The sequence below is a fragment of the Phyllostomus discolor genome, chromosome 5, assembly GCF_004126475.2.
Source record: "Phyllostomus discolor isolate MPI-MPIP mPhyDis1 chromosome 5, mPhyDis1.pri.v3, whole genome shotgun sequence".
In the NCBI taxonomy this organism is placed as follows: Eukaryota; Metazoa; Chordata; class Mammalia; order Chiroptera; family Phyllostomidae; genus Phyllostomus; species Phyllostomus discolor.
Genome location: NC_040907.2, coordinates 101,334,284 through 101,344,931, shown reverse-complemented (window position 1 = coordinate 101,344,931; position 10,648 = coordinate 101,334,284). Strand labels below are relative to the sequence as shown.

Genomic DNA, 10,648 nt, shown 5'->3' with positions numbered 1-10,648 from the left:
TTTGCTCTGGGAGCCCCTCCTCAGAGGATACCTGGCTGGCTGGGCCTACAGCATCACTTTCCTTCCTAAGTCAGTACCAATGGCCACCCCTGATTCTGTTATGAGTGGGGACAGCTGATGTCTTACAAAGACTCTGGTCATCTTCTCCAGCTCTGCTGTGAGGAGTGCTGGGTCCAATAGGCTGCCGCCTCACCTACAGTTGCTGAGCTGTTCAGCACTTCCCATCTACCTCTACCATGAGCATCATGTGGGTGGTGGCCAGGAGAGGAAAGAAGGTCCAAGTTAGTTTATTCTGTTGCTTGGTAAAGCTGTCATTAAAAAAAAAAAAAAAAAGACTTTCCTTATGTGGAGAAATGAGTTAATACTGGTTTCAGTGGAGAACACTTACCTCAGTCAGCATGTTAATCCATGCATGTTTTTGGTGATGACATGATTTAAAATATGCACATAATTTTTGCAATTAAGTTTGCAGCTCATGGCAAATAGGTACCCTCTGGTTATCATTAACTCATGCACAGGACTCCTTATGTTTAAACGTTTTTTTTTCTGATTCAGAACAAATTTCTCAATTCTATTAAGTCTATTTTTAGAGAGGAAACAAGCCTTTCTTTAGGGTGATCCCACCGGTGTGCTAACCCTTGGGGCAGTAATGCATATCTAAGCCACATCCCAGAATAGGAACTCTGAAAATAAGCATTTGTATTTGGAAGCATCACACCAGGAGAGGGAATGTATCTGGATCTCATTGCATCCCCCCAAATCAGAGAGGTCTTATGTTACCAAAGGCTAATTTATTCAGCCTAATTTAAACCTGAGTGATTTTATAAAACTATAGTGAAGGTTTACAACTGTGACTTTGAACAGATGAGAATGTATTCCTAAGGTGTGAGTCTCTTGAAAGCAAGACTGCCTCATGACAGGGCTGCTGTAGGCAATGTCTGTGAGTGTAGGCAGTGGGGCCCAGGAATATATCTCTTGGACTCCACCTAGGGGAAGATCCCCAGGTCAGAGCTGCCCCTTCCTCTTTTCACTCCATCCCAGCTCCTGGATCCTTCCAGTCTACAGAGATGACTCATTCCTGTCACTCTCACTGTACCTCTAATATCTAGACCAAGGCTCATGCTGCCTGATAAGGGAGTAGTTATGTATTGTTTTTTAAATGGCAAAACCTTCACAAGGTTTTGTAGACTTTGAAGGCTTACATTTGAACTGTCATAAAAACTACACATTTCAATAGCCAGAAATCATAATTTGATAATGCTCATTGTAGTTATTGTTGTTAAAGCAAAAAAAGGGAAATTCCACATTTTAAGGCTGGGGTCGACCTTCATGTCCTTTGTACTGCCACACAAAAGGCAATTATAGTGCCTTTTACTCCAAATATTTCCAATTCGTGAATAATAATTATCACTGTCTAAACAAAGCATGGAAATTTGGTAATGGTTTAAAGAAATTGGCTTTTTCCAAAATCCCTTACATCCCCTAAATGGATTCCCTTTTATCCCATGGAACAGCAGCCAACACTGTGGTGTTGAGAATGTGGACTTTTCAGAGTTCTCCAAAATTCGTGTAGTAAATATAAAAATTCTGCCTATTTGATGTTTTCTCAGACATTTTTTCTTTCAAGCTCAACCAAGTCATTACAAAAAGGCAGCACCAGATGTATGAAAAATAGGCAATGTGTGACTGATTAAAGATATATAAAGCCTAACAGCTTTACATTAAAAAGATGTTAGAAAGAAGTGATGCAAAGGGGCAGTGGTGGCCAAAAAAAAGTGTTGTTCATAATACCGGCAGAGACAGAGCCCAAAGGGAGCCCCACAGGAGCTGTGTGCTGCTTTTCCAGGGAAAGTGGTGCCTCTGTGGAGGCCCATGGCCAGCAACACCCTTGCTGAGTGGCTTGGCGGCAGGTGACTGAGGTATAAAAAGAGGTGATGGAGCAATCTGAACCCTGCATGTAGCCCAAACAGCCCATGAAGCCATTCTGCAAACTGTCTGGCCCCATGCCCACTGCCTGCCCAGCAGCCCCATCCCAGTGCAAGTCTGTAGCTCCCAGACTTGCACCAGGAGATGCAAAGACATGGCCGATTGGCAGAAGTCACAGCAGCAAGTCCACCTGCATTAGCATCTCCCTCTCTCTCCAAAGGTATTTCTTTACAGTTCACATAGGGGTAGTAGGCATCTTGTCCAAGAACAACATCAGGGTGTGCTCTCAGTTGGGGGTTGTGAGTATAGGCGGGACCTCCACACCCTTGGGCCCCAACCCCAGGCTATGGTGTTCCCTGCCAGGGGCCTTAGAAGGCACCTGAGACCCTTGAGTGTTGTGACTCTTTTTGCACCTTGGGGCTTCCTGGAAGGCCTTCTTCCCTGGTGATGGGCTGTGGAAAGTTCATCCTCAGAAGCTCTCGACGAAACTGCCCGGGAAGAGGCCTGTGCGGCCATTCCTCTGCTGGGTCCCCTTGTACCAGCCATCCTCACGTTTCTTGTGCACAAACACAATGTCGCCTTCCTTCAGCTCTATCTCCTCCTCACTCTGGGGTGGGTATGACACCACCACTCGATACCTGAAGGGGAACGGGGGACAAACACTGCAGTGGGTAAGCCTGACCCAGACAGGCTGGAAGATGAGCCAGGGTCAGGCCCACTGTCTGCTGCAAGATCTCTTCATTTTCTTTTCCACTTCTTGGTGTAAATGGTTGCAATTTGGGGTTACTATTCTCACTTCAAAACCAATTCTATTTATCTTTAATTTTTATTTTTCTAAAACTTTTTCATTTTTATTAAAAATTTAATAATTTCTCCCTGTGATATCTTTTAGATCCTGATCTATGCAGCTGGAATGTCTCCACCCCAGGTGCAGTCCCACCATGTCACATCCTTCTTTCAGACTGTGGCCTTTCATGGGGTGGGAGGGAGTGGGGGGCAGCCACTTCAGCCCTAGGTCAGGCATTTGGTAAGGACAGGACACTTGGCTGTGTCCTGCCTTCTGACCTGTCCTGGCACAGGACCCTGTACTAGTGCCCTCAGCTCCTGAATGTCAGCCTTACTGCCTGAAGAGCAGGCAGGTGGAGGACACCTCTCAGGCAGGTGCCCCATGTGAGGCATAAAGATGCTTTGGATGTGGTGTTAATAAAATGGTAGTTCTTTTTAAAAATCATAAGATGTTGTGGCCTTAGCACCTCAACTGGCTGAGATCACATCATAAATGAGGCCCAATTTTTCACACACCTCATTCCTGAAAAACCTGAGAACCTCCCTGAGGCATCCAAACTCTGCACTCTTCATTTTCAGACCAACGTGACATATAATGCAAGTGGTGACATGACCTGCTGGGCACCTGAAGGGGGACCTGAGGGCCTGAGCTCTGACCAGATCAGGCACAGCCCCTGAGGAACCCAGGAGGCCTCAGCAGGTGCAGCAGTGGGTGGACACCCGCTGCTGTTCTTTATAACTGCCCCCCAAAAGCTCCCTCAATCTGAGACAAGGGACCCTTTCTGGCATCTTGCCAGGAGCCTCAGCATCAGCACAGGCAAGTCTGGCACACGTCCCACCCCCACATCTGTTCTTTAAGCATCAGAAAAGGATGAGGAAGGCTGAAAAGAAGCTTTGCTCTCTCTGTGGAGCAGCCTTCTCCTAAAACACCATCCATGAAAACCACCAAGTGCCCCTGTGCCCATATCCCTCACTACCCCCAGCCTGGCAGGTGTTGCACTGTTCTTACCACTCCAGCCAACTGAACCTTCCTACCACTCCGGGAACTTACAGGGGTGTGTGTGATCTGATGTCAGACTGGGTCCTGGACCCTCAACACACACAGCTAGAGATGGTGTATAGGGGGTGTCGAGAAGAGCCTACCCACCATGCTAGGTGCAGGAGTTGAGGTCCTGCAGGACAAAGTCCAAGAACTAAATGTGAACAGGTTCAGTGGCAGGCTAGGTGTAGCCACATTTACCCCCTGAAAACCTCTAGCTGAATTTTGCTACAGATATGGGTAGGCTGAGGTGGGCTGCAGGGGACTCTGGCCAGGCCAAGGTGCCCAGTAATTGTTCCCTAACTGACCAGGCAACATCCTGAGGGCAGTTCCTGGGTTGCCTGGGAAGGCATGCATTGAATCACTTTTGCCCACATTCTCCCATAACCATACCATGCATGTCCCCACGGGTTTCTTACGGGCCACTGCACTTGCCCTACTGCATGTTCCCTGCTTTATCTTTACTCCACTTCAATCTGCTGTCCACTCAGCAGCCACAGTAGTGAAAACATAAGGCAGGTCACAGCCCTTCTTTGCTCAGAAAGCTGCAGTGGTCTCCTTTTCTCAGAATAGAAGCCTAAGTTGGGAAAAGACTTCTGTGTTCTCATTACCCTCTGAGCACATCTGCTCTCCTCTACTTCCCTCAGGTACAGCCCAGGGCACCCACCTGAGAACTCCTGAGGGTTCCCTCTGCCCAAAATGCAATTCTCCACCTGTCTCGAGAACATTCCCCACTTTCTTCAGGCCCTTCCATGACCTATTTACGATACTTGTGGGTTCTCCATGCTGGTGTGCCAGCCCTGTGATGGGTGGCAGGAACTGTGGTCCCTTGCTCCCTGCTGTGTAACCAGTACCTAGAACAGCCCAGCATACAGTAAGTGCTCAGGCCAGTTACTGCCCTGCTAGGACACACTGGAGGGGAGGCTGTAGCACTGGAAGAGGGACTGGAGGGGAGGGGGTTGAAGGTGTTGGAGTAGCAGAAAGGGCAGAAGTTGAATGAGTGCCAGCTGGGGACCAGACGTTTCTGCTGCTCCCAGATGGAGAGGCTGAGCAGTGAGCAGTGGGGTCAGCAGAACCTGCTGCTCCATGCCAGCATCCCAATAAAGAGCTCCTACCCCCACTTGTCTCATATTAACAGATGACCCAGTCCCTGGAAGGCCACTAGTCTGACTGATGCTCCCATCTGTGGGCAATGAAAGATAACAGGAGTTGAAGTGTGTGCGGGAGAACAGGTCTGTCCTGCCACTTCTCTGCTTGGGGACTAAGGCTTGATCCATGGCTCTCTCAGCTCTCAGGCCTGTGAGTGCAGCTCCTGTGCAGTGGGACCTGTCCAACCCACAGGACCATGGGCCCTCTTCCTGCAAAGCCCCGGGCACATCACCAAGTCCAGAGTCACACAGATGGCATGTACCTTCACTGCTGTCTGCTATACCCTTCTCGTGTTTTCCTTCTTCTGAAGAAGGCTATGGGAACTCCATGAAGCAGTGAAGGGTCCCCCGACCAGGATTAGAGGGACAACTTGGAGGAGACACCACCCTGCTGCACCCTCATCCCTTGCAGTATCCAAGCCCCTCACTGGGGCTCACTGGCTGGATGGGAAAGGTGGGAAGTGTCCTTTACCCTCAGTCTTCCTTGGGCTACCAGCCAGCTGTAAAGGCCTGTCCTCCTGTCCCTGCCTTTCCCCATCAACCATAGCCACACAAATGGCCCCTGGTATCCCACACCAGGCTGTCCTAAGGGTTATCAAGGGGTTCCATATGTGGAGCCTTTCACCTGGTAGTCTGGTTTTTAGGAAACTAGGACATTCATTGTAAAACAAAGAGATCCCAAGTCAGCATTTCTCACCATGTCAGGACCTTGGCACAGATCCTGTGTCCATCTTGTACCTACTTGCTGAGATGCTGGGGGAATGAAGCCAGGAAATTTGCATTTTTAACAAATTCTAGGGGAGAATGCTTACATACTGATGTCTGAGAATTGACATGCTGAGTAAAAAAAATTACTGAGGAGATTTAATTTTCCTTCATTCCACATGTTCACAGAGACAAGGGCACTGGCCTGTCTGGGTTGGAATACAGAAGTCAGAGTTCAGGGCAGCTGGAGTTGGCACTGGTGCTTGGGGATGATGCACAGGCAGAGCAGACCCAGGCCCAGCAGGAGAGTTTGAGGACAGTAAGGAAGGTGACTCCTGGGGCTAACTTGGCAGGCATGCAGAGCTCCTCCCTCTGAGGGGGCAGGGCCAGCCAGGTACCCTAAGTGACTTGGAATAGCTGCAGGTGCAGGACATCAGAGCTAGTTTCCACTGATGTCCCTGGGAGTAAAAAAACTAACTTTTGGGATGTGGAGGAGGAGAGAAAGGAGAATGTAAGTTTTGTCCTCCTCCCAGTCCAGTGATGAAAACAGCTGCCTGCCAGGACACTCCCTGAAGGAGGATAGATGGCCTCTAGGATGTAGCAATGACCTGTGAGATCATCCAGCACTGCACACAGACTGCACCATTCCCAGGCCTCTAGCACCCAGGCTGAGTGTGAAAATACCAAGACCAGTCCTGGTCCTCCCTGTGGCTTTCTGCCATCCTCAACTCCTTTCCAAACACTTGCATCCTTCTCTCAATTTCCCAAGGAAAAGCAAAGCAAAGAAGGAGATGGTTTTTCGTACTCTGAACAAAAGACTGATTTTTGCTTCAACTGCCAGATTTGAAACAAACAAGCAAATGTGTTAGGAAAAAAGTAATTTGGTGCTTCTGAGCAATTAAATGACTTAATAAGCTCAAATGGATGATGTGACATATGAGACAGGCATTTAATGTGCCTGTCCAGATCATTCCAAGACTCTCAGCTATTCTTCCTGTTGCATAAAAGTAATTGATACCTGGGAGGAGATGGCGGCAAGGTAGGAGGGAGCAGATTCCACTTTTCCCTACACACAGGAGAAAAACCTAGCCAGTCTATAGAGGAACAGAGCAAATAGCCAACAGTAGTACCCCAGCATATATGAAAATAGGAGACCAAAAATTGTAGTGGACATTGAAAAACCAGATGGTCAGGAGAGTGCTTCAGGACAATAAGGTCCCAGGAACCAGTATGAGGACTAGAGCGGCTACAGCCCCAGGCCCAGTAGCGGCTGCCAGGCCTGCCACAGGGTTCTTGGGAGAGAGCTGGGTCAACTGCTCCCTCTCTGGCCAAACAAGATTTGAGTAGCACCGGGAGAGACCGGGTGGCATGAAGTCACAGAGAGGGGAATAAGGACTAAGTGGCAAACACACAGGGGCTGTGAGTACCCACAGTCTGTGGATGTTGGTTGGAGAGAGCTGAGAGTCAGGCTGCGACGTGGCCTGACCCTGATAGTCCCAGTCTGGCTAGAGAATTGGGCTGTGTGAGATGTCAGGTCGCTGAACAGAGTGGCAGACTTGAGTAGGAGGAATTTCTTGAAAAGGAAAAGTGAAAAAAGAGAGACACTGTCTGGGGAATTCTGCATTCCAGCCTCCTCCCCACCCAGCCAGGCAGCGCCTACCAGCGGGCAAGGGAAGCCCTGTGTTCCCCCAAAGCACCGGGAAGGGTGTGTGCCCAAACACATGGGGCCAGAGGCAGCCTGGCTGAGTGTGTGCACCCATGCCTGCAATCTGGGGACAGTGAGCTCTGCTAAAGGTCCCAGCCCACAGTGGTAACCCCTGGGAGAGTGCTGAGAAAGGCCTGGATCCCACACTCAAGGGCCCACAGAGAGGTACCAGTTAGCTTGGGGGAGAGTGCGAGTGCAAGGCTGACTGAGTGCTGATCAGAAATGGAGAAAAGTCCCTCAGCCTGCTGCAGACAGCAAGACCAGAGAAACTGGTGTAGCAAGAGGTATTTCTTAAGTAATTTTTTTGTTTTTTAATTTTTATTATTTTTCTCTCTCAATTCTTTTTTTCTTTCTCTCCTTCTTTCTTGTTTTATTCCTTCTTCCTTGCTTTCCAATTTTATCTCTTCTTCCTTCCTTCTTCTACTTTTTTTTTAAATACCCACAAGTGAGACAAAAAAAAAACCTGGAACTGTGAAACACCAGAGGTGGACCCAAAGATGGGGCATCCCAACAGCTGAGACAGTGAGATAAATTTCACTTTGCTATTACAGAGAACCTGAAAGTTATTGCATATTTGTATTATCATTATTCTTACATCTTTTATTTTAATAGTATTTTTGTATTCCTCTTCTTTCTGTATAGTCTCCTTCCCTTGGCTGGTTATATTGTATCATTTGACAGGTTTCCCCTGTTCTCTCTTTCATAGTGTACTGCTAATTTACTGTCCTTCACTTCACTTGTGTTCCATTAGCACATTACTCAAGGTCCTATACTTCCTATTCTTGTTATCTAGATCACATACATTCTGTCATATGATTGTTGCTCAAATATTATTTTAAATAATAGTTGTTTCATACAATTGTAAATACTACACAACACCTATCCCAGATCTTAGCTCACTTCACGATTTCCTGAACTTTATTACTGTAGTGGTTAACTCTATTCTCTCACACACTACACCTATTTACTATCCTTTACTCTCACATTACCTCAGAATCTGACCTCCCACAACCTTGCTGCCTTCTAGATGTAAGTCACAACACTTCCCTCCCCAACAAGAGTCTTACTTTCTTTCCATATTTTCTAAAAAGTGGCTAGTTGTGTGGAATATCATGGTTAACACTATACATAGCCAAAGGACCTCCTATCTCTTCTCTACCAGCTGATACTGTAAATATCATAGAATACTCTCTTGCTGTGTTAAACCATTTTGCCTTCCCCCTCTAAATGATCACAAAAAAGAGTAGGTGGAAGTGGTGAACACCAGGATACCTGCTGGAAGAGGAAACCCAATAACAAAGGATCCACCAATGGATAACAAGAGAAGAAGGTGAAGGAGGGAGTGGAAACCACACAAACCTCAATCCAGGACCTATCTGGAAATACAACTAAATAGTGGAGACACTACCCAGTACAAACAACTGAACAAGAACAAGAGAGAATCCTCAAAACCTTGTACACATGGACGAACCAGCTTCAACACAACCTGCCCTCACCAGCACAACAAAATACAAGAGGTGGTGGACAGAGTGACCCTTGATTAACCAGCTGGTGGGAAGGAACCACGAAAGAAAGACCTAACAACAATAAAAACCCAAAGACAAACACAGAGCCAACTTAAATGACAGCCAAGACAGTGAGCTCAGGAGATCAAGGAGACTGTACCACTGAATCTCACAGGTACTCTATCACAGAAGTTTACACCATAAACCCGGGAAGCCAGAACAGATCAATTTAAGAAACAGAGGCTAACAAGAAGAGTCTCACAAACAATGGGAAGACAAAGAAACAATCCCCAAATGAAAGGAAATGAGGAAGCCTCAGAAAGAATACTAAATGAAATTAGAGACAACTCAACTATCAGATATTGAGCTGAAAGCAAAAGTTATCAGCAAGCTCAATGAGCTCATAGTGAATTACCAGAAACTACAGGGAAACTAAAACGAGCTCACTGCAAACTAGCAACATGGAAAAGGAAATAGAAACTATTAACAAAGGCCAAAAAGAAATGAAGAATACAATTTCTGAACTGAAGAACACAGTAGAAGGAATCAAAAGCAGGATCGATGAAGCAGAAGACTGGATGAGCAAGCTGGAGGACAAAGTAGAAAAAAAACCCCACCCAAAATGAGCAAGAAAAGGAAAAGAGGCTCAGAAAGAATGAAGATGCATTAAGAGAAATGCAGGACAATATGAAACGTATTAATATCCGTACAACAGGGAGACCAGAAGGAGGAGAAGAAGAGCAAGGGATAGAAAACCTATTTGAAACAGTAATGATGGAAAACTTCCCTAATTTGATGAGAGAAAAAGTCACACAAATCCAGGGAACACAGAGTCCCAATCAAGAGGAACCCAAAGAGGCCCACCTCAAGACACATCATAATTAAAATGGCAAAATACCAAGACAAAGAGAGAATGTTAGAAGTAGCAATGGAGAAACAGGAAGTAACATACAAGGGAGCCCCAATAAGGTTAGCAGCTGACTTCTCAATGGAAACACTCCAAGCCAGAACAGAATGGCAAGAAATATTCTAAGTAATGAGAACCAGAGGTCTGCAACCAAGGCTACTTTACCCAGCAAGGCTCTCAATCAAGATAGAAGGCCAAATAAGGAGTACACCTCCACCAAACCAGCTCTGCAAGAGATGCTAAAGGGACTACTTTCAGAAAAGAAAGGAACAGAGAGAGAGAAAGGAGGGGGGGGGAACACAGGTATGAAAATGGCAATGAATAAGTACCTATTGATAATAACCTTAAATGTAAATGGATTAAATGCTCCAATCAAAAGACATAGAATAGCTGAATGGATAAGAAAGCATGACCCACATATACATTGCCTATGAGAGACCCACCTCAGGACAAAAGACTTACACAGACTAAAAGTGAAGGGCCGGAAGCAAATATTAAAAAGCCATAGAGACGCAGAAGGTTATTTCATAATACTCAAGGGAAGAATCCACCAAGAATACATAAACATTGTAAATATATATGCACCCAATGCAGGAGCACCCAAATACATAAAGAAAATCTTAAGAGGACTCCAAGAAAGATATTGATAGCAACACAATCACAGTAGGGGATTTTAACACCCCACTGTCAAAAATGGACAGATCTTCCACACAAACTATCAACGAAGGTATTGTGGCATTGAACAATGCCCTAGATCAAATGGTCTTAACTGATATATACATAGAACCCTTCATGCCAAAGAAGCTAAATACACATTCTTTTCAAATGCACATGGAATGGTTTCAAAGAGAGGCCACATGATAGGACACAAAACAAGCCTCAATGAATTAAAAAAAATTGAAAATCATATCAAGCATTTTCTCAGTC

At 46.1% G+C, this 10,648-nt stretch overlaps 1 protein-coding gene across 3 annotated transcripts in view; it reads right to left on the bottom strand.

Annotated features, from left to right (window-relative positions):
- Nucleotides 1-326: 326 nt before the first annotated feature.
- Nucleotides 327-10,648, bottom strand: part of SH3RF3 (SH3 domain containing ring finger 3) — a 410,835-nt gene continuing 400,513 nt past the window's right edge. For all 3 annotated transcript variants that reach the window (XM_028512030.2, XM_036026638.1, XM_036026639.1), the window contains one exon: nt 327-2,564. In XM_028512030.2, coding sequence (XP_028367831.2) covers nt 2,396-2,564 — 169 coding nt within the window. In that variant the 3' untranslated portion in view covers nt 327-2,395. The remainder of the gene's footprint in view (nt 2,565-10,648) is intronic.